This window comes from Dromaius novaehollandiae, chromosome 6 (assembly GCF_036370855.1).
Source record: "Dromaius novaehollandiae isolate bDroNov1 chromosome 6, bDroNov1.hap1, whole genome shotgun sequence".
Classification (NCBI taxonomy): domain Eukaryota; kingdom Metazoa; phylum Chordata; class Aves; order Casuariiformes; family Dromaiidae; genus Dromaius; species Dromaius novaehollandiae.
The window spans coordinates 22,635,369-22,656,324 of record NC_088103.1 but is presented as its reverse complement, the minus strand read 5'-3'; the positions used below and the strand labels follow the sequence as shown (position 1 = coordinate 22,656,324).

General features: G+C 38.0%; 1 protein-coding gene across 3 annotated transcripts; it reads left to right on the top strand.

Moving 5' to 3' along the window:
• The first annotated feature begins 1,287 nt into the window (after positions 1 to 1,287).
• On the top strand, positions 1,288 to 20,721 carry SAMD8 (sterile alpha motif domain containing 8). 3 transcript variants are annotated; one of them, XM_064513834.1, is made up of 8 exons: positions 1,288 to 1,490; positions 2,933 to 3,084; positions 3,694 to 3,755; positions 9,593 to 10,200; positions 12,681 to 12,776; positions 13,508 to 13,625; positions 14,393 to 14,543; positions 15,444 to 20,721. In XM_064513834.1, the coding sequence occupies exons 4-8, from the start codon at positions 9,620 to 9,622 to the stop codon at positions 15,746 to 15,748; spliced, it is 1,251 nt and encodes a 416-aa protein (XP_064369904.1). In that variant the 5' UTR covers positions 1,288 to 1,490; positions 2,933 to 3,084; positions 3,694 to 3,755; positions 9,593 to 9,619; the 3' UTR covers positions 15,749 to 20,721. The 3 variants fall into 3 exon arrangements, with proteins under 3 accessions (XP_064369904.1, XP_025972536.1, XP_025972537.1); XM_026116751.2 differs by lacking the exon at positions 3,694 to 3,755; XM_026116752.2 differs by lacking the exon at positions 3,694 to 3,755 and having other exon boundaries at positions 1,288 to 1,538.
• The last annotated feature ends 235 nt before the right edge of the window (positions 20,722 to 20,956 follow it).

Genomic DNA, 20,956 nt, shown 5'->3' with positions numbered 1-20,956 from the left:
TACTCAATGACTTGACAACTCAATGTAGTTGCAAAGACTTTTGAAATGCAAAATTTCCTTTTCTTTCACTGTACTTACACATGCTCAAGGATTGCAAAAGATTGCCTTTTTTCTCTGTGAAGAAAGATTTCAAGGTCAAATTCTCTCACATGGCGAGTTTCATTAACTTAATGGAGCTACACTGGCACTTACGCTTTTTACTTCAACTGAAGCTACAACTTAGGAGACTTGCATTGGACCTCGCTGTAATTGCATCAGCAATAAAGTTAGTTCTGTGTTCTTCAGACTGCATCATGCTGCTGCAAAGGGCTGACTGCTAACACAGCCAGCTGATATACAAAATAAATTTATTTCTGGAGTCATTTGTTTATAATTTATCTGTCCTCTCCATTTGTATTATTTATAGGTTATGGAGCACCTAAAGTTACGGTGCCTTGTTGAAGCTTTCATAAGTCATTTGTGCTGTTCACATCTGTGCTTCGGATCACCTCGGATAAATGATTGACAAAGTGCTGTCGGCCACGTGCCAGTTTTCAGATTTATTTTTTCTATTCAGAAAAGAATAACGGTGCAAAAAAATGGTGCATCTAGGAGGGAGGAAAACGTTTCACAACAGTTTCTGTGATATGAATATTGATAGCAGCGTTAAGAGGATTTTGCAAATTTTCTCTATTTTCTTCAGAGGGATGCCTTTAATGAAGGATGGGGATATTTTCATGACTACGCTAGTGTTTTTTTTTTAATGATAGAAGGATCATTCTAAATGTTTATTCATCAGCTTAATAAAATTCTACTTAATGCGGTAGGAAACTTCCCTTTCATCATGTCTGGACTGTAGTAAGGCACTTCCCAGCAGACAGACAGACAGATCATACTGGAGAAAACGTCACACTACAGTATCTTCCTGTAGAGTACAATTTTACATCTTCATTCCCGCTGCTCTAAGGCAGGACAGACCCAACGAACTCTTTGTGGCTTGGTACAGCCTGGACGCTGGGGCGAGTTTAATGAGGAGGCCACTAGCACAGGTGCCTGTGGGCCGAGGGGCCCTAGCACAGCATGCCAGTGCCGGGGGGGGCAGCAGCCCCTCTCGCGCCTCAGGCCGGTATCAGCGAGGCCGCGGGTGAAGGCCTAGTCGTCGCCGGCTCCCCGCCCTCAGTGCGGGACTTCAACGGGCAGCCCGGGACCCCGCCGGGGCGGCACAGGCTACGCCGGGCCCGTCGCCGCGCTAACGGCCGCCTCCGAGGGCGGGAAACTGCCGCCCCGCCCCTCCCGGAAGCTGCCCGCGCCCCGGCCCCGCCCCGGCCCCGCCCCTTCCGCCGCCTGGTCGGGGCTGGCGCCGGTGGCTGCCACTTCCGGCCGGGGATGGGGAGGTTGCGGTGGCCGCCGCTGCCGCCCGAGGGAGCGAGGACGCGCCGAAGCCGCCGCCGCTCCCGTCCCGCAGCCGGGCGCTGCGGCACCGCCACGTAGCGCCGCCGCCACCGCGACAAGTGAGGGCGCGGGGGCGGCTCGGGCGGCGGTTCACGGCCGCGGCACGGGTAGGGGTCGCGCGGCGGCAGCCGTGTCGTCGCCGCGGGGTCGGGCCGGGGCCGCTCCTCGGCCGGGAGCCCTTCGCCGGGCACCGGCTCCCGGCGCTGCCCCCCCGCCCGCCGCCTCGGGGCCCGACTGCACCTCAGCCACGCGGGGGAGCGGGCAGCGCTGCGGCCGGGCGGGGCGGTGCAGGCGGAGGCTGCCCGGGAAGGAAAAACCGGGCTGCTGTTGCGTTTTCTCTGTGCTGAAACAGTCGCTTCTCCGGCGTCCGCCTGCTGCCTGCCACGGGCGCGGCCCCTCAGGCTGTTCCTCGGCTCGCGTCAGTCGGCAGGTCGGGCTGGGGCCCCGCTGGGGCTCGGGGGCTGCAGTCCGCGGAGAAGCTAAAAACCGGCTGTATTCCTAACTTCTCCTGCTCGATAGCAAAGATGAGAGTTTTAGCACTTTCTGGGCCTCTGTGACTTGTTATTTTTTGTGAACTGTGCAAGTCTTCTATGTAGATACTGGTCAACAATAAAAAAACCTCTTCAGATGACAGTGCAAGCATTTAGCAGATTGGTGGCAGAATCCATAGTCTGCCAAACAGGAATATGTCAAATATCGGGCAGCTTAGCTGTGCCGTGTTACTGTGCTCTGTTAGTGTAGTAGGTCTGTTAAGAGAGACAGATCGTTTGATTTTAATACTTACGTTAGCCTTGACAGAAAACAGTTGCTTCTAGAAATGATGTCAAGTATTTGTGTTGCGTGTTAGTCCTACAGTTAGATGTAGAAACAGTTATACCAGGTCAAAGCTGATATTCTGATAACTTTTTTCCCTCAGTCAGTGGTGTAAAATTGGTGACTTTTCTTTTTCTTGTTTTTTTTTGAAGGCACAGTATTTAGTTTTTCTGTAAAAAGTGGTTGAGTAAGCAGGATTTGATTAATCAGCAAGGCAGTGTGGAAAAGTGCCACTGCTGTTTTACATGCTCTTTGAGCTTCATGATTAGATGGAGCAGTCTGCCTTTAGCAGGCGTTTTTAATAGGGATTTAAGTCCTGCGCATGTTTAGAAAGTTAACTTTGCAGGAATTGTTATCCAGTCTGCCAAATCTACATAGCTAATGCATTAGGTGGCCTCTCAAACGATTCAATTAATTATTGCTGATGTTACGCCTTTCTAATTTTTGTTGTGATTACGTTTCAAAGGGTTATTTTTTTCAAGAGCCGTAAGTTAATGGAAGAAGGGGCAAATGAGAGGCAGTTTTAATGTTTGCCTTTTTCTTCGTTTATAACTGAAGTTGAAGTGGTCTGATAGTTTGTATTGGACTCCTCCGTTTGCAAAATTCAGGAAGAAAAACGCATTTGGTGTTGTAAGATAAATTGATGGAAGAATCTATGTGCACTAAAAAGTACGCTCCATCTCCACAGAGCTCCTTCATGCAACTGGACACTGTATGTGCCATCTCTACAGAGCAGCTGATCATGCTGTGCTCTGGAGTGGCGAAAACTCAGCAAGACCTTTCCTGGTGCTTAAATGCCTCTCATGTTTGGTAGGGTGTGCCTTTTGCTGGATAACAGAGGTAAGCAAATTCCTGTGGTCTTGTTCTTTATCTTGCTTTGTGTGATATGGAAAAGGGCAAAATCAACTTGCAGGATTGGGGCAAAGTGATTTTATACCCATAAATACCTTTCTATAGAAAGAAATTCATTGGGAAATTAGATAAGCTTAAGCTGTGAAAAAGCTACTTATGTGGAGGAAACATTTGGTAGACCTGTAAAGAGCAAGAATTCATTATTTTGTTTGCTATTTTACGTGATCTTTTTGACAGATTTTTTTTCCATGGTATACGATTAAAAACACTGGTTGGCTTAAAGTTGCAATCTTTCTGGTTCTACACTGTCACTTTTCTTTGCACGAAGCTCAGTATTGCAGTCCACTAAGTTGCTTGAGATACACAAGCCATATTACGTTACAAATGTTTAATTATAATCATATAATTTTTAGAAGTGGTATCCCTTTCTTATTTAATTTAATGCATCTAAAGTGAGCTCCTAGATTTTCCATAGACTAGGAAGCAGACTATAAGTGATTGTAGAGAGTAAGAACAGTCAGTTGCACTTCTGATATTGCTCTGGTATTAATCTGGATATATAGATCTTTCATGTCTCCCCCATATTTTCATCTTAAGGTGAGGGGGTGGGAAGAAAAGGAGGAGGTGAAAGAGAGAAGCAAACCCACATTGCTTTTCTGGTAAGTTGGATAAGCAGCGGCAAACATTCTGTTACCAGATGGATATAGTATTTCTTGAGGTTGGAGGAGGCAAGAGTGGAGGGAAAAAAAAAAACGAAAAAACTTGACATTTGACTTTTAGCATGTGAAATGTTCAAGGTCTTGTACAAATATTAATAAAATACTCTTGAGTTATGTTCTAAGATAACTTGTGTGGGAAAGTACTTGTTCGGTTGTTTAAAAATCACTTGTGTGCCTTGAATTATGGTGGCAGGGTGAAAAATGTTTTGTTGGTTAGTTATTAGATTAGAGGTGAGCTGTTAAGAGCATTCACTTGAGTACAGTAGAACCCATTTGGTTTAATGATGTGTAAAAGTCAAGGAGCAGTACATGTACTATTCAGCTTGCTGCGATATGTAACAGCACTTTAGTGGTTCTTAAGGCAAATATGTTTAACTTTCAGGATTTTCTGTAATACCTGCTGTCAATTTTACTTTCCAACAGAAAGACTCTTCTAAGCATATGGAGCAAATCTTTGAAATTCTAAGTGTAAACTTTATATTTATTTTCCACAGTGCAGCACTTTAACAAGTAATGCTAGAAAAACACACATTCCTGTGTGGTTTAAAAATTTAAAACATAGAATAAGCTAGATGTGTTACTTTAAGAGATTTTTTTTTTATCTTGCATTCAGAAAAAGCACCAAGACCTTTGAGTACAATTAAAAACTGCTGATAATGTCACTTACTAAAAATGTTTATGAAACAACTCTGATTGCAAAGTCCCTAAGAAAAACAGAATGCAAATTTTATGGGAATATTTCTGCATTTGAAATTATTGTAAACTTGCTTCAGGAAAATATTTCCGTAATTTTTCAATCTCTCACTGGCTTTTGTGCTGTGCTTCATCAGTCATATGTACAGGGGTAGCTATTGTATTTAAAAATAACTTTAAAATCATGTCTTATTTATGGAAGTTTTCTTTTTCTCCTTTTGTTTATGAGATATCTTACTACATATAGTGGCATTTAGGTAAGGATCAGATCACTGCATTAATGTATACTTATTGCAAGGAAACCTTTGATTCTGTTTGCTTAAATAAGCACTGAAGAACTTCAAGAGTTTTGAAGAAGAGCAAGTGACAAGCTTCTAATGCCAGTCGACAGAATCTGAGACTTTCTATGCATAACAAGGCAGTGCTGTATGTTCTTTTTCTAGCGCAGCATTTCTAAATTGGTATGTGACAGTAGCATTACTATTGCAAGTTGGCTCAGTGTACATTTTTGTTTATGGCTTTTTTTGTGCAGGGGAGCCAAGTACTCAAACCTAGGTCATGTCTGCACTGCAGACAGCAGACAGACTTTGTACAGAAAAGCTTTTCACCTGAGGTGTGAGGTCTTTTACTCTTAGGCCAGCTGACGCAGTAAAGGAGGGGGTTAGTTGGACTTGTCTCTACTTCAGCTTGAAACCTGCTACGCAGAAATGTAGGTTAAATCACTTGAGATCTGATAGTTCTTCATTGTCCTTCCTAAAATTCGTCTCAAGGATGGCAAGATCTGAACCTATTTGGAAAAGAAATCATGAAGCGTGTCTGTCAGCAAACAGAGCTACAGGCTTTGCCTCCCAGGCACGCATGACCAGATCGTGGTACAGTAATGATGCTGGTAGGATTTTGCATGCATATATGGAGTAAACTAATTCAGTTAGTATCATGCACTGTGCTGCAGACATAACTAGAATTTCATTTAACCCTTCAGCTATGATTCTAGTGTAATCAAGTTTTGTTCCTGTAACAGGATCACAGCCAAATGTTAGTAGGTTAATGCTACTTTTCTCTGGCTATAGTAATGATAATCATATCCAGCTTTCCACATTTTGAGCTCAATATACTGACTCAAAGTCTGTATGCTCAGAGAGTTATAAACACAGAGCTACTTAATGGTTGACTGGCAGTAATTCAGTAGCGGAAAACATGATACACGTTGTGGATAATCATTTTGAGAGAGAGTAATTTTCCATATTTAAATGAGTATTTAGGAAACATACTGAGCTAACAGCTGGAGTATACTCTGCCTCTGACAGGCACCTCGTCTTTTAAAATGCCCTAGCCAAATTCTAGAAATATGCATGGCTCATAATATAACATATTTTTAGGAAGATTGCCCTATACACAGGCATATGTGCATGCACACACACAGGTTCTCATTCAGTTGTGTTCATGCTGCTAATAGAAAGGCTGGGGAAGGAAAAAGGGAAATGGAACATGATACGCACTACTGATGAACTGACCAAATGTAAGACCACAGTAACAGGAAAGCAAATAACTGGCTGGCTGCAGACATTGCTGATGTTGGGAAAAAAGTTATCTTCTGCCCTCTGGCACTTGAGTTCCTGCTTGCTCCGTATTACTCGTGTATGTTCCATTATGTGGTTTCAGAGATAAAGCCAGGAATGTAGGAGGCAAGAAAGTAGTTTTCAGTGTTATTTTCTGTTAAGACAAGTACCATTATCTAGATGACTTGATCTCTTCTGTTTCATTGGTCAGTCTTGCATTGCAGACTCATAATGTTAAAAACATAAATGAAATCTGTATTGAAGTCCAAGTTTGAATACGGGGGTGAGGAAATTACCAAAAGGCATGATTATCCTGGATATAGAATATTCCTGCTTTTGGACTGTAAGTTGGCAATTTTCTTAAGCTTCACAAAGGAACATTTGCTAGTTGAGCATAGAGATCTGTGTTGTATTCCATGTGCTAAGATTATTAGGAAAAGTGCTTTTCACTGTGTAGGCTATGAAAGTGGCTCTAAGTGAGTAGTCTGAAGGAGATTGCAGCTTCCAAGTTTAAAGAAAGTGTGTTGTCATAAAAACTAAACTTAACTTTTGCTATAAAAACAAAATTCAGTATGAGCCGTGTGGAATGGTTTACATTTGTGTATTGTGTAAGAGCTTGTTCCTTTTGAATACTTTGTCTTTCAATTGCTCAACTTTCTTTTCTTTGACAGCATTTAAAAATAGGAGGAGGTCCTCTTGGGTGCATCATAAGTTGATGCAGACTTTCTCCCAGATCCAGCCCTTTCACTAATGACCTTTGACATTTTGGGGTATGCTTACTCAGTGTTAAAAGGTCACTTTTATTGCATGTAATATAGGAGTTGTGTTTTATTCTTACCATGCTAGATGAATAAATACTAGGTTGGTGTTAGGATTCTTGACTTGTAACACATAAACAGAATTCTTGTAGATTAAGGAGAATTTCCTGCCTTGACCCTCTGAAGTGGCTTTGGTTAGAAGACAAATCAGTAAGCTGAGTGAATTTTTGGCAGTGTTTAAATTCACTGCTTGTAGAAAACTTGCAGTGATTACGGCATTACAGTCTATGTAATGTTACAGTTAACGAATTCTATCCTTACCGTGTTTCATCTATATTTCTGAGTAAGAAAAGCTAGATGTCCAGGTAGGTGACTCAAATGGATGTGTGGTGGGCTTTTTGTTTGTTTGTTTTTTTGTTTTGTTTTAACTTTCAGTAGAACTTTTTACTTAAGATGAAACAAGATGTAGTACAAAAGAGGTCAGTTATCACTGTTCATTAATTACAAATTAAATGTTATAATTTCTTTTGCTAGTAACTATGTAATCAGAGTAGAGAAAGAGTTGTTGCACGAGATTTTCAAAAGTAGCAAAGTACCACAGAAATGGACAAATATTGCTAACCAGAATAAAATGTCTTTTTGATAACCTTAATAAATAAGTCTACATTTGAAGAGAAGGCCATGCCTTTTCCAGCTCTTAGTCCCCCCCCTCCCCCGCCCCCCAAGAAGAAACTGTGGGTTCAAGAAGGATGTCAGGTGCATAAAGTGGCAGACTTGTCAGTTTAAGTAGAAGCTGTTTTTATTTAATATTACATGCAGACAATTTCATTACTCACTAAAATCAGTCTTCTGTATAATGTTTATATGCTGTGTATAATGGTGTTAGTATTTACACAAATCATTTGTGTGCTGCTCTCCTATATGGAGAAGGAAGAGTATAGAAAATACAGAGACTCCAGTAGTGGTTTATGGGTGATTTGGCAGCTATTTATATCAAGGTATTAAAGTTTATATATTTATTGACTATATATAGAGTTTTAAGAAATTAAACCTATGCATTAAGTGCATACTCTCCAGTATACTGTTGACCCCAGTGAGAAGAGTATCTACAGAAGCAACACTCCCTTAATCCTTCGGAATGGCAACTGTGATTTGTGCGCTCAGTTTCCTTCTGAAATATTTCTTTCATGCTAATGTGAAATCTTAATGGACAAAATTGAATCTCTGCTAATATTGAAGAAAGTATACAGTCCTATTAGATGTAAGCTGGAAAAAACAGTTGCATCCCAGAATTGTGTGAAGTGCTACTTCTAAAAATAGCAAATATGAATTTTCTGAAAATAATATTATAGGTACAGTGCCTTTTTAAGAAGGAAAGCGAGAAAGAAAGAACTTTTGGTGGGACCAAGAGTTCTGCCTTTTCAGCCCTTTTCACAGGCTGCATCCCTGTGTAAAACTTCAAGTTGAATATTTGTGCTGGTTTTCAGTGCATGTTTACTACATACAGAAGCTGAAGAATAGATAAAATAGAACATTTTCTTATTTTCATTCTGAAAATCTTGAATGGTATGTTTGTGGCAGCTAGTGTGTTGTATTATCTTCTCTTTTTGTGATTTGGTTGTCACCATGACTGAAAGAATCTGGGAAATGAAATGCTTTCTAGTATGGAAAAGTCATAAAACTATAGCCATTCCTTGGAGAGTACCTGTACATAAGCCACCCAATACAAATTATGCACAAATTCATTCTGTATTGCTGTTCTTATGATCTTAAATACTGGATAAGCTTTTTATTAGTTTTACATCACTGGTAGCCTTTTTTCCTAAAAATATTAAATTACTTGTGGTGGTATGGACTAGCACTACAGTTTACAATTGTCAGTTCCACATGAATAAAGTGTTGCTGAGATGTCTTGCCTTCCTTCAAACAATACTTTAGAGTCAGGAAAACAGTTACTGAGGAAATCTCTTCATGGAGAATACATTTTTTTCCTATCTTTGGCTGTTATGGTGTCTATTACCACATTGCTTTTAAAGATGGGATTGGAATTAAAACTAATGCTCAGTTTCTAGTAATGTTATTTTAAAAGGTGAGTATCCCAAGTGATTTCCAGCATAATAAACTTCTATCTTAATTACTTTAAAGGAAACATATATTGAAATATGATGTCTGCACCATTAAAATGCACCTAATTATTGTAGATACCTTGGCTTAAGTTTACCAGGGGATTCAAGCCACCGAAGCTTCAGTATGTATTTTTGAAACAGAGGAATGTTTTGGATCTGTAGTGTACTATTTTAGTCCTAGTTTGGTTTTATATGGTTCCTTTCTTGCTTAGTTTAGAAACTGCAAACAGTAGAAAAGAATAACACTTAAGCAGATATTTAAATAGATTAATCTTTGTTTTTTCATTGCCTAGTATAATAAAACTTTTTTTTAAACAGGAGACTAAAACTAGACTGGATATACCTAGGAAACATTCTTTTTCTGGGTGACTTTAAATTTCTTTTTCTGTTTAGGAGTGAGTTAAATAACCTGAATTTAGTTTTGCCTTAATTAAAAAAAAAAAAAAGTCTAAAGCATTTTTTTTTACTACTTACATAATGAATTACTACTTCTTTTTTTTTTTTTTTTTTTTTTTTTTTTTAGCCAGCTCTCGTGTAAAAGTTCTTTGGCTAATTAAGCATTTAGAAGTGCACAAGATACACTGACATTTCAGTAATCTTTAGTAAACTTTTCGGTCTTGTCTTTCTCCAATATATAACAGGTCAATTTTGTTGGCGAATAGAGAAGGATGATGGCAGGCAATAACCAGCTTTGCATTCGACGTTGGACTACCAAGAATGTGGCCAAGTGGCTGAAGGAAGAAGGCTTCTGTGAATATGTGGATATTTTGTGCAATAGACACAGGCTAGATGGAATTACATTACTGACACTTACTGAATATGACTTACGATCCCCTCCTTTAGAAATCAAAGTCCTGGGGGATATCAAAAGGCTAATGTTGTCCATACGCAAACTACAAAAACAACATATTGATGTCCTAGAAGAGCTGGGTTACAGCAGTGATAGTCATCTTAGCACAGCATGCCCTAATATTGGTTCACTTCAAGGTACAGATTGGTTTTGTAACGGTGAAGTACCTCGGGACTATGATGGACCAATTACTGACTTGAATGGTGATCAGTATCAATACACAAATGGAAAAAACAAACACTGTATGCGAAGGTTGGACCCAGAGTACTGGAAGACAGTGTTAAGTTGTGTGTATGTCTTCATAGTGTTTGGTTTTACATCATTTGTTATGGTTATAGTACATGAGCGAGTACCTGACATGCAGACATATCCACCTCTGCCAGACATATTTCTAGACAGGTAAGAAATTTTCTTTTAAAATAAACCAATAAATTGATGGTTAAAGCATAGGTTGTCTGTTCTTGGTTGTTAAAAAGCTTCATACGCTCTTGAAGATACTTCTGCAAAATAATAATTTGAGTGTATTAGACCCTTCTGTTAAGATTGAAATGTGCTGCAGTTAGAAGCAGAGATTTAGTCTTCTCAGGGGAAAAGAAAATGAATTGTTCTACCCAGTTCATATTTATTTCTACAGCTTTAGCTAACTACTAATAGTAACTAATACTACAATATAGGGATTAAATTCGTCCATCCTCTCAGTCTAGTATATGTGTTTTGAGGAACCTGCTTAAGAGCTTGAACTTGCAATCTTAACAGCAAGGGGTGGTTACTTTGCTGAAAAGTCCATCTTTCAGTGAGTTTAAGAACTTTTACTTTTCTTGAGGGTTTTGTTATAATGCTTGAGACTCTCAAAGATTAAACCTTTTTTTAATCTTATTCTTGTATGTATCCTGTAGTCTTTAGTCATTGCAGAACTAGAAATTAGATTTTGTGGAGTATTCAAGCAAACACCATTTCATTCTTTTGAAACCCGTTACGTAATTTTGTTTGAGAAAAGTTAAAGGAAGAAAACAGGACCTGTGCCTTTGAATAGTCCTACTGATAAAAGCTGAAAATTAACTTTTTGGGTTAGAACCTAGCTTCATTCATAATAAGTTTACTTGTTTGACCTATCCAAAGTAGTTTCTTTACATGGGAAATTAGAGAGGAAGAGCATCTTCTGCAGAAATTGCTGTCTGAGTTCCTGGAGGATGTTGAAGTTCTCTCCACCATGCCTGAGATATGTTGTTAAAATAAATTTGGATGTATTTGTCTCTTGATTTCTGTACATAAAAAAATGCAGTCAGCTAGCATAGATAAGCCACCGTGTACTTTTGCTAAATCCAGATGTTGCCATCAAGTTTTTAAATGTCTTGATGTAGCAAAATTTTTAATGAAGGAATATCCTTGTCTTAATTCTGAGTTGTCTGTGAGTCCCAGCAGCTCACTGATGGCTGGCTTTGTGCAGAAGGTACACTTTCTTCTGCTTTGAGTTGGCTGGTAAGCCAAGTGCCAGTGAGCAAGAAAGTTAAAAGGTGATAGTGCTGATACTGTTTTTGTGCTGTCTCTTCACCGTATGCTTGTTGAAGATGGCTTAGGGACACTGAAGTAGGCTTCACAGACAGCATATCTTTAACCACAGAGTATCCATGTACTAAAACATTGTCATGATTTACACAGCGTCTGCTCATTTTTTAATGTTGAAGAAAATATTCCCCTTCAGTCTGAAAAGATACACAATCACAAAGGTGAAATTCTAGTCATTGGCTGGAAATTTAATAGGGGATAAATGGTCTGTTTGAGGATGTGCAATTACACCATAGAGAACTTAATGTCTACAGAGTTTAAGATGAGATAAACTGTCTAAGAGTTTAGTCTTGTGGTCTCCTTATCCTTATTCCTGCCAGTAAACTCTATTTTCATTAATTGTTTTAGTGAAGTCAGTAGGGCTAATCTTTTGAATAAGTGTGCAAAATCCACTACAAATGTAGATATCACTTGGCAAGGATTGACCACACCAGCCAAGTAGAAAGGAGGAGGGAAACTGGGGGTTACGGCATTGCTGGACTCTGTTCCCAGGCGCTAACACAGCACGCAGTGTGCAGGAGGATGGATGAGGGCGGAGAGCAGCAGCCCACGAACCGAAGCCAGAGGATTACTGCAGAGCCAGCATTTGAGCAGCGCTTTGATACCTCTTCGTATCAAAGGGGACGCAGAATTTTGAGGAACAGACTCTGCTGAAATCTGTCAATCTGTATTTTGGTGAAGTTGCAGAGTGGAAATTGTTACTAGTGCAAGAAGCTCATCAAATATTTTGACAAGCAAGGCTAAAAGGTTTGCATACAGTGATTATCACTGAAATCTAACTTTGAAAGTAATTTTTTTCCTAATACTTTTCTATGCAGTCCTACTTCATTACATATATTTATGGTTTTAAACTTTGCAGCATTTCATTAATTGTGTTGACATGGCATTCTTGCAAATGCAGCATAAGACACATGGTGCAAGTTAATGTGTCGGGATGGAAAAGATCATTGGAAACTGGATGATAAAGGAACACATCTTGGTAGGGAATCACACATCTAAAGTATTAGAAAGTATCCTACAGATTTTCTTCGACTTGGTGAATTACATGTGTGTGTCTGCCGGGAAAAAAAAATTATTACAAAGAGATAAGGTAATTAAAAATGAATATAAATCATGCCTAATCTAGGCTAACAAATTAAAGTTTGTGTGTTAGCAATTTTTGGTTGTAATTTAAACTGTTTTCAGAGTAATGCAAGTTAGTTCTGTAGTTAGAGCTTACAAATTTACATGCCTGTATTCTAAATACTGAGACTAGAAAGAACAACTAGGCTTTTATATTGTAAGTTAACGTTCTTGATTCATCATTGTTTTAGTGTCCCTAGGATACCATGGGCTTTTGCTATGACTGAAGTGTGTGGCGTAGTTCTTTGCTATATTTGGCTGTTGGTTCTTCTCCTTCACAAACACAGGTATGGCATATATGTAAATTCAAATTAACTGGTGCCTTGATTCAAAGAAAGGGCCATTACTAGAATTTATGACTCTTTATGACTTTTCTTTCAATAAGAAAAGCTGATATACTTTTAATATGTCTCTATTAAAATGGGCTAGGGAGTATTTAATTAAGAATGTAGACTTGTGAACCTTATGAAGGCTAAATGTACTTTTCTACTAATTCTATATGCAATTTCCTTTAGAACCGATGTATTTCAGGGAGCTGTATATACTCTCATACTGTAACAATTTTGTGCATAAGAAAATTCTACAAGAATGAAAAACCACAAGATGACCGAGCCAACCTAGCAGCTTGCTGCCACTGAAGGGAGAAAGTCTCTTTGTGTGTGCATGTTTTAAATTAGATTTTTACAAATTTATCAAGTTTTATCTGTTCACTAACAGAACACGTGAGTGTCAAAGCTAGTATAAATGCAGCTTTAGAGGAATGGGGCTATCCTTTTTGGTGGCAGTGAGCTTGTTACGTTGTCTCATCCTGTCCTGTGGACCCATACCTTTATAGTACCAATTAAAAGAAAAAAAACAACAACACACAAACAAACTTGTGATGAAGCTTGGGGAACAATAGTGAAATGACTGCATGGGATTAAGTTGGGGATGTGAAAAAGCTGCTTTCATCACTTTCTTAATCTAATAATACAATATATTAGGATTCTTACTGTGAGTTTCTATGTATTTTTCCCAGATCTATACTTCTGCGAAGGCTGTGCAGCCTCATGGGGACAGTATTCTTATTACGTTGCATTACAATGTTCGTTACCTCACTCTCTGTGCCAGGCCAGCACCTGCAGTGTACTGGAAAGGTAAAACAAACAAACACTTTAAAATTTTGTTTCCCATTTTTTTGTAATTTAATCTATGGTTAAGGTTGTTGTGACCATCGTGTTAGATGTGTGTTTGTAAGAACAGCATGTCCCGTTTCCTCCCCCCTTCCCCCCCCCCGCCCCCCCATTTCCATTATGCAGGTACACATTCTTTTTAGAGATCTTAGAGGCATATGCTACCAGAGGAGATAGTTATTTGGGGAAGGTAGAAGGCGGTGTTCAGGACATTTCACAATATAAACTGGAGAGGATACATCAGAGAAATGTGAACCTAAGGCACTGACTTAATGAGGAAAGGCCGAATGTGGAGTAATTGCATCTTTGTTGTGTTGGATGCATGGCTTCACCCCTTTTAAGAAGAGGTATAGAACATGGGATTTCATGTTTTTATCCTAACTTTTAATTGCAACATGTTTGAGCTTAGTATTGGAAGCTTGACAATGATGCATTGGGAGGTAGTATACATTCCAGGAAGCTGGTGGCAGACTTGGTATGTAAATCACTTGCAACAAAATACTTGCTCTAAATTCCAGGATTTGTCAGAGATATAGTTACTAATATGACTTACTATGCCTCAATAAAATGCAAATGTGTGCTAACCTGTATTTTAATAAAAGCCAAAAAAGATAAATGATGTTAGCTGTCTAGCAGTACGTATATCTAATGTTCAGTTATCTATGGTATAACTTTAAGGAGATAATGTTTTTTTTTAAAAAATACTAAAGGTTAATGTCACTGTTTTTTAGTTGTATGGCAATGTTTGGGCAAAACTCCAGCGGGCATTTGCAATATGGAGTGGCTTTGGTATGACTCTGACTGGAGTACATACGTGTGGAGATTATATGTTCAGTGGCCATACTGTTGTCCTGACCATGCTCAACTTCTTTGTCACAGAATGTAAGTACAGAGTGTCAATACTTAAATATCCTTAAGTATTAAGAGTATATATTGCTTGCCATCAACCGAAGGCACAGGGTGCAGCTTTAAAGCTAAGAGAGATGCATTGAGATTGCTGTGCTCTTTCTCAGGTTCATGACTGTTCTATTCCAGACAGGGAAGGAACAGCACCATGTGGGTTAGTGGAAGAATAAACAGGGCACACTTGAAAAAACATGTGAGCAAAGAAATTTGGAAAGGCTTTCTAGTTCACTACTGGGAGAATATTGGGGAAGGTATCACTCATGCTTGTCTGTTCCTTACACACTTCATTACATATCTGCCAGTGACCTCTGTCAGACAAGATCCCAGGCTAGGTGTTCCTTTAGTATAATCTGTACAGCCAAAATATAAAATCTCAAAATGAATGAGAAGATATCACACAGTAATGCTCTTCTGTAATTATGAAGTGCAATTTGATGCATTATATAGCAAGCCAAGATAATTAGAGTTCAACTATGATGGAATGACTGCAATAGCAGAATTATAAATGCTTTATGACATTTTTTCCTCCTTTAATACTATATAAGGCATGATTTTCATTAACAGAAGTGTGGTGGACAAGGAATTGAGCTTTGCATGTCCCTAAATTATTTTCGGATGCTCCATTGATCCAGAGATGAATAACAACAGGTGTATTTGTAAATTAAGTGATGAAGTAATTGACATTTACAACTTGTGCTTGTTGTCATTGAAGTATTGGACCAGTAGATATAAACAGGCTTTCCAGATGAAGGCAGTAACGTTAATCACATTTGTGGATTAAAAACCTGTCTGTAAACTTCCATTGTCTAGGAATGAGTTTAGTAATAACTCAGGTTTTTGAGACAGTCCGGTTAGTCACTTTCTTTTTTCTCCTAGATACACCAAGGAGCTGGAACTTCTTGCATACTTTGTCCTGGGTCCTGAATCTCTTTGGAATCTTCTTCATTTTGGCCGCACATGAACATTATTCTATAGATGTCTTCATTGCCTTTTACATCACTACAAGACTCTTCTTGTATTATCATACATTGGCTAATACTAGAGCATATCAACAGAGTAGGAGAGCAAGGATCTGGTTTCCTATGTTTTCATTTTTTGAATGCAATGTTAATGGTACTGTTCCCAATGAGTATTGCTGGCCTTTTTCAAAACCTACAATACTGAAAAGATTGATTGGCTGAAGAGTGTATGGGTTAATTCAGATTTTTATGAAGCATTATGACTAAGAACCTACAAGGCTAGCTGGGGGGATATAAAATAACATTTTTCACTCCGTGGTCTCCTCTTCCGTGTCTCATTTCTTACAATTCTTGGTCATAGAACGGGCTACCCATACTTCACAGGGGATGTGTTTTGTTTTGTTTTCGCTTAAATAGAAAGCAAGACAGGGATGGGTAAAGGCAATTGCTGAATCATGAATGTGAACTAGAAGACTGTTACCCTTAGTAAGGTTCTATGTGAATGTTTAAGTAACTAACCTCAGATATGTGCTTGTACTGAATATAGTGTATCCTTTATAGGTCCAAATATTCTCCATTATCTGACATGTCAGCCTTTACACATACTGACTTAAAAATTGACTTTACATTGACTTTCCTTTAAAACAGTCATAAGTAGTTTAATTTTTAAAATTAACTGTGTATACTTAAAGATTGAGGAGTATTGTGTCATAATGAGGAATGCAGATGTTCCTTGCTGAAAGGGTCTCTCAACTGTTAAGTGACAAGTCTTAAAGTATAATTGAGAATATAAATGGTCTGCCTACAGGATGCCAAAAATGAAAGTCTGCTTTGTGGGTATGTAGTGAAGACATGTTGTTGGGTTTTGTTGTTGTTATTTTTTTGAGAGAGAGAGAGCTTATTTAGTCAAGTCTTGACTGTCTATACGGTTGTTCTAGCACTTGCAAGTTTTCCCTTTTGTGTTTCAATAAATGAGTTAGAAATAAATGCTGCATCCACTGAAAGTTAACTTAGCTCTAGTGCTTTTAAAGCCACAAAATAACTTTTCTGTGTGGTTTTAATTGCTTTATATCCAGACCTATGCATGCTTTTTATGAGCAGCTCTTTAACATTGGAAAAATATAAGTTACCTTCACGTATCTTACTGTCCCGTAAATCAGTGGGGAAAATGCATGTAGTAACTCTTTCAGGAAAAGCGTAATAGTGAGTTTTGGAGGTAGTGCTCATATTGATCTTTCTATTTTAAAGTGTGTTTTATCTCTCTGGTGTCAACAATATGGTGAATATCTCTGGATATATATACAGTATTGTTCTTCTAACGAGTATGAAAAAAGACTAGTTCTTAATTTAAGTTGTTCATTTACTACACTGAAAGATAAAAGTACCATAAGCAGTTGAGTTCTAGTTATAAAAATCACTCTGAGCCCATGATGTGTAAGCAAGGGTCACACAGTTGGTGGCTTTTCATGCAGTGGTTTGTAAGAAGACAATACTACCATTGGTGGATGAGATTTGAAATTATGTTTATGCTGATGAGATTTTGCCTGATAGGTAGAAGTTGCAACTTGCAAAAAGTGTATAGCCCTTTTACTTACTGCAGTTTCAGAATAGGTGGTATGTGTGGAAGGTAGTGTAAGTTAGCCTTGGAAAGCTGCATGACACTTTTCCAGCTTGGTACAGTCTCGCTTATGACCATAATGTACATATATTTGCATGGAAAAGAATCCCTTTGGTGGAGTCTTGCAAGGCAGTTTTGTATTTGGAGGTTTGTAACCTGTCATCTACTTCTCTGTGTTCCTTTTCTAAACCTGGTTTGTATTAGAAGTAATTACTAACTTGACAATCTTCCTCTCTTCATAATATATTACTTTTGTAACTTAATTTAGCTCCTATTTCACAGAGGAATTGTGCATCTTAGAGTATCTGCACCAAGTGCATTGAGCACACATATGTTGTACTATTCTGCAGACCTTTGTATTTGTAACATTCCAACTTTTAGCAAAATTGTGAGTATAATACTGCATTGTTTAATCCAGCATAGCCTAATGGCTCCTGCCATCCAAATTGGGGGAGTATGCTTATATTTAACGAAAAAAGAGAATATATTGTGAAAGACTTGCTCATTTGCTGTCCTTACCTTTCTGATTTGAACATTCCTCTTGAGACTTGATGTAAGTTTTATTTATTAATTTATATTTGCCTTTGCAATGCATACACAGTTATGAATGCTGCTTTATACTCTTAAGAAACTGCCTGTTTTCGTGATGTGCAGGGTTGTATTCTGAGTTATAACATGGGGAAAGGTATGCAATTAAACTTGCAAAGCTGTTGCTTCTGAAAAGAACCATGTCAGTGCTAACTGGCACACCTATGTCTGCATTGAAAAAATTATTTTGAAAGTTAGTAACGCAGCACGGTTTTAAAGTATAGCCCAGTGTAATGGTGTTTACATAAAGTAAAGGTGTCATTTCAATACTAGGGTTTTTTATTAAGTTCAAATACTTTGAAACATAAGGCTTCTTTCTGAATTTATTTTCTCAAATTCTGTTAAGTAAATCAGTGTGTTAAGTCAGCATTGCCTATCGGTGTTTTTTTAAAAGAAATGTGTTCTTTTGTGCTGATTCCCTTGATGCTATATATGTGTCCAAGATGCATGGTATACAAAGGTTGGTTTTGTGAGGACTGGATTGGGTTAAAATATTGCCAGGATAATTGTCCTCTTAGGTTTTTGAAGGTAATTTTGTCTGTCTGTAAACACACAAGTGAAAGGCTTGAAATTATTAGCAGACAGAATATTTGATTTCACTTGCAAAATAGCACAAGTCAGTCCTTAAAGTTGGTAGAATAAGTTTTATTGTTAATTAGATAGAAACAAGCTACAAGTGACTGACAGGATTGCAATTCTGTACCTCCTTTTTAAAGAATCCATGCTTTAAAAGGGTTTTACTGCTTCTCTGCTGCTGACAAGCCTTTTCAAGTGAAGGCATCAGAACGTTGGTGGCCCTTGGAGATGATGTTAAATGTGTTTGAGCTTGATCCCTCTCCCTTATGTTCATGCACCAGTCCCTTTGCCCTCCTTTAACTTACTGCATCTGTTTCTTACACATGTCATCTTGTGTGGTCTGGGGAAGTGCACACATCTGAATTCGGAGTGATGAATGATCAGTTCTTTACCCAGGGAGTGCAAGTGACTAACAAGAACGTGGGTCAGGTACTATCAAGTGCACAAGTTGATCAAGTACAAAAGTCTAACTTCGAATAACTCTGGATATACAAAAGAGGCAGAAGGTCATGCTTTATATGCTTTTTCTTGGTAATTTGGCAAATCCAGTAATACCTGAGACTTTGCAATAGTCCTAAGCTGTTCCTTAGTGCTATGAGTTTGGGATATATTTGGAGTGGATGTGTGGACATATATATATGCACAGACTTAGGTGATACGAAGGTGATAGACTTATGGATTCTCTAAGTACAAACTATATGCTTAACTCTAAGCAAATCACTAATTACTAACTTCAGTGAGGGTTACCTGTTAAATTTAAGCCTCTTTTTGGATTAGGGCAAGTGCATACTGTGCATGGTATACTGATACTGTAATGGGAATAGATAATGTCATTTTCTTTTCAGTTTACCCTGACTCTTTGTCTGTCATAAAAGAAAACATGTTCCAGTAGAATTTCTAATACTACATAAATGTTCTGAGAAAAAAAAAGCTTTGTAAAAAAAAAAAAAAAAAAAACCAAACAAACAAACAAAAAAAAGTGCAACAAAAACCTTGGTAGTTGTTTTAAGAAGCAGAAATTGGTGAAATTAATTGAAAAAAAGCTATTTCAGCTGCAAACGTTAAATGAAGTGTTATTTAGCAGTATTAAAGTCCTTCAACAAGGATGAAACTACAGGTTCCTATACTCATTCTTTTTTTTTTCTTCTGTATGGCTAGCTATATGTGGTATCTCTTAATGCCAGAAAGAATATCTGAGAGAAAGAGGGAAGGATGGAACTCCTGAGATGCACACAAGTCTCTTGTGGCAGTATCTTTTTTAGCAGTGATTGCACACTTCAGTGTTACTTGTTTGTTTCTATTTAGCTCCTTTTTCATGTACTTTTTAATGTCTGCTGAGGTTTGCAAGCACCAAAACTATTGTGGAGCTGAATCTTAATCATTAAACATATATTTGAAGAAATACCAGATATCTTGAATAAATAAATGTGAGTTTTGTGGACTTGGAGTGTAACATCAGAAAAGTAACCAATTATGACTATGACAAATAGTATTTCATTCTGTCTACATAACCTCCACTGAAGAGGTGGGAGAATTTGCTGGAATCTGTGGAAGACGTTGACTTTTTCGGTTTTGGTTTGAATAATCTAGAATTACTTATTAGAAAGTTGACCTGTAACTACAAAGCTATCATGATCTTGTGAAGGGAGTTTATTTGACAGAAGTCCTAGCAGTGAGCCAGCACACACTCTGAATTATGTTGTGTAAGACTTTTTGAATCGGGATTTAATTGGTAGACCACTGGTGATCCATATAGATTACTACTTCTGATGCATATTTGTTGTTGTCACTATTCTAGTTGAAACAGTATTTCTGGAAAAAATGTCCTTTGGAGTGAACCTACAGGTGTCTTGCTCATTGTTTTAAGAAAAACATGCCCCTCCAAAGCCCTTACAACCCTTCAAACACTATAGTATTGTGAACACTGAACTTCTCATATAGCAGTTTCCTGCATTACTTACCATTTGTATCTTAAAGTTGCAGTGAATAGAGCGTACATAATTTAGAGATATGCACGTTTTCAAAGCCAGTTTGTAGTAGGTGTGTAAGAACTTAAGGTGTTAAATGCAGAGCACAGTAACCTGACCTGTTAGCCAAGTGACTGCATAAAGACTTACTGTAACTTAGTTTTGGTGTCTCTCAATTCAGTTTTCTTAAATGAGAAATATGTCAAATGTGAGAAATCACCAACTGCATTGTACACAGTATGTACCATAATAGGCATGTAGAAACATGACTTTTCACACTGAACAGTTAAATCAATTTTGTTCTCACAGAGAAACTAGTATTACGTAACAGCTGGAAGGAATGCCAGTGAAGTTTAAAGCAAGTACTGTAAATAAGTAAATATTGTTTTGATTCTAAACTCAGATTGAATTAATATATTGTTTTATATCTTTGTTGTATTAAAACATATTTAAAAGTACTAAAATAAAATATTTGAAAGATGGCAAATGTTTGATTTTATTTTACATATAAAAACATAGCTGGTTATCTTTATGTTGATATTGTGACCATAAAAGTATACCTGAGTAAGCTAAGTTTGAGTTGCCTTTTCCCTGGGTTGCTTTTTCTGTTTTACTGCTGTGGAAATGCATACTGTCTAGTGCATGTAGCAGTGTTCCTGACTCTCTTGCCAGCTGTAAATT

Excerpts from the sequence above, each read along its gene's own strand:
- SAMD8 (XM_026116751.2), top strand. The coding sequence starts at position 9,620 with ATGATGGCAGGCAATAACCAGCTTTGCATTCGACGTTGGACTACCAAG. Across the intron at positions 10,201-12,680 it reads CCAGACATATTTCTAGACAG|TGTCCCTAGGATACCATGGG; the intron begins GTAAGAAATTTT and ends TCATTGTTTTAG. Across the intron at positions 12,777-13,507 it reads CTTCTCCTTCACAAACACAG|ATCTATACTTCTGCGAAGGC; the intron begins GTATGGCATATA and ends TATTTTTCCCAG.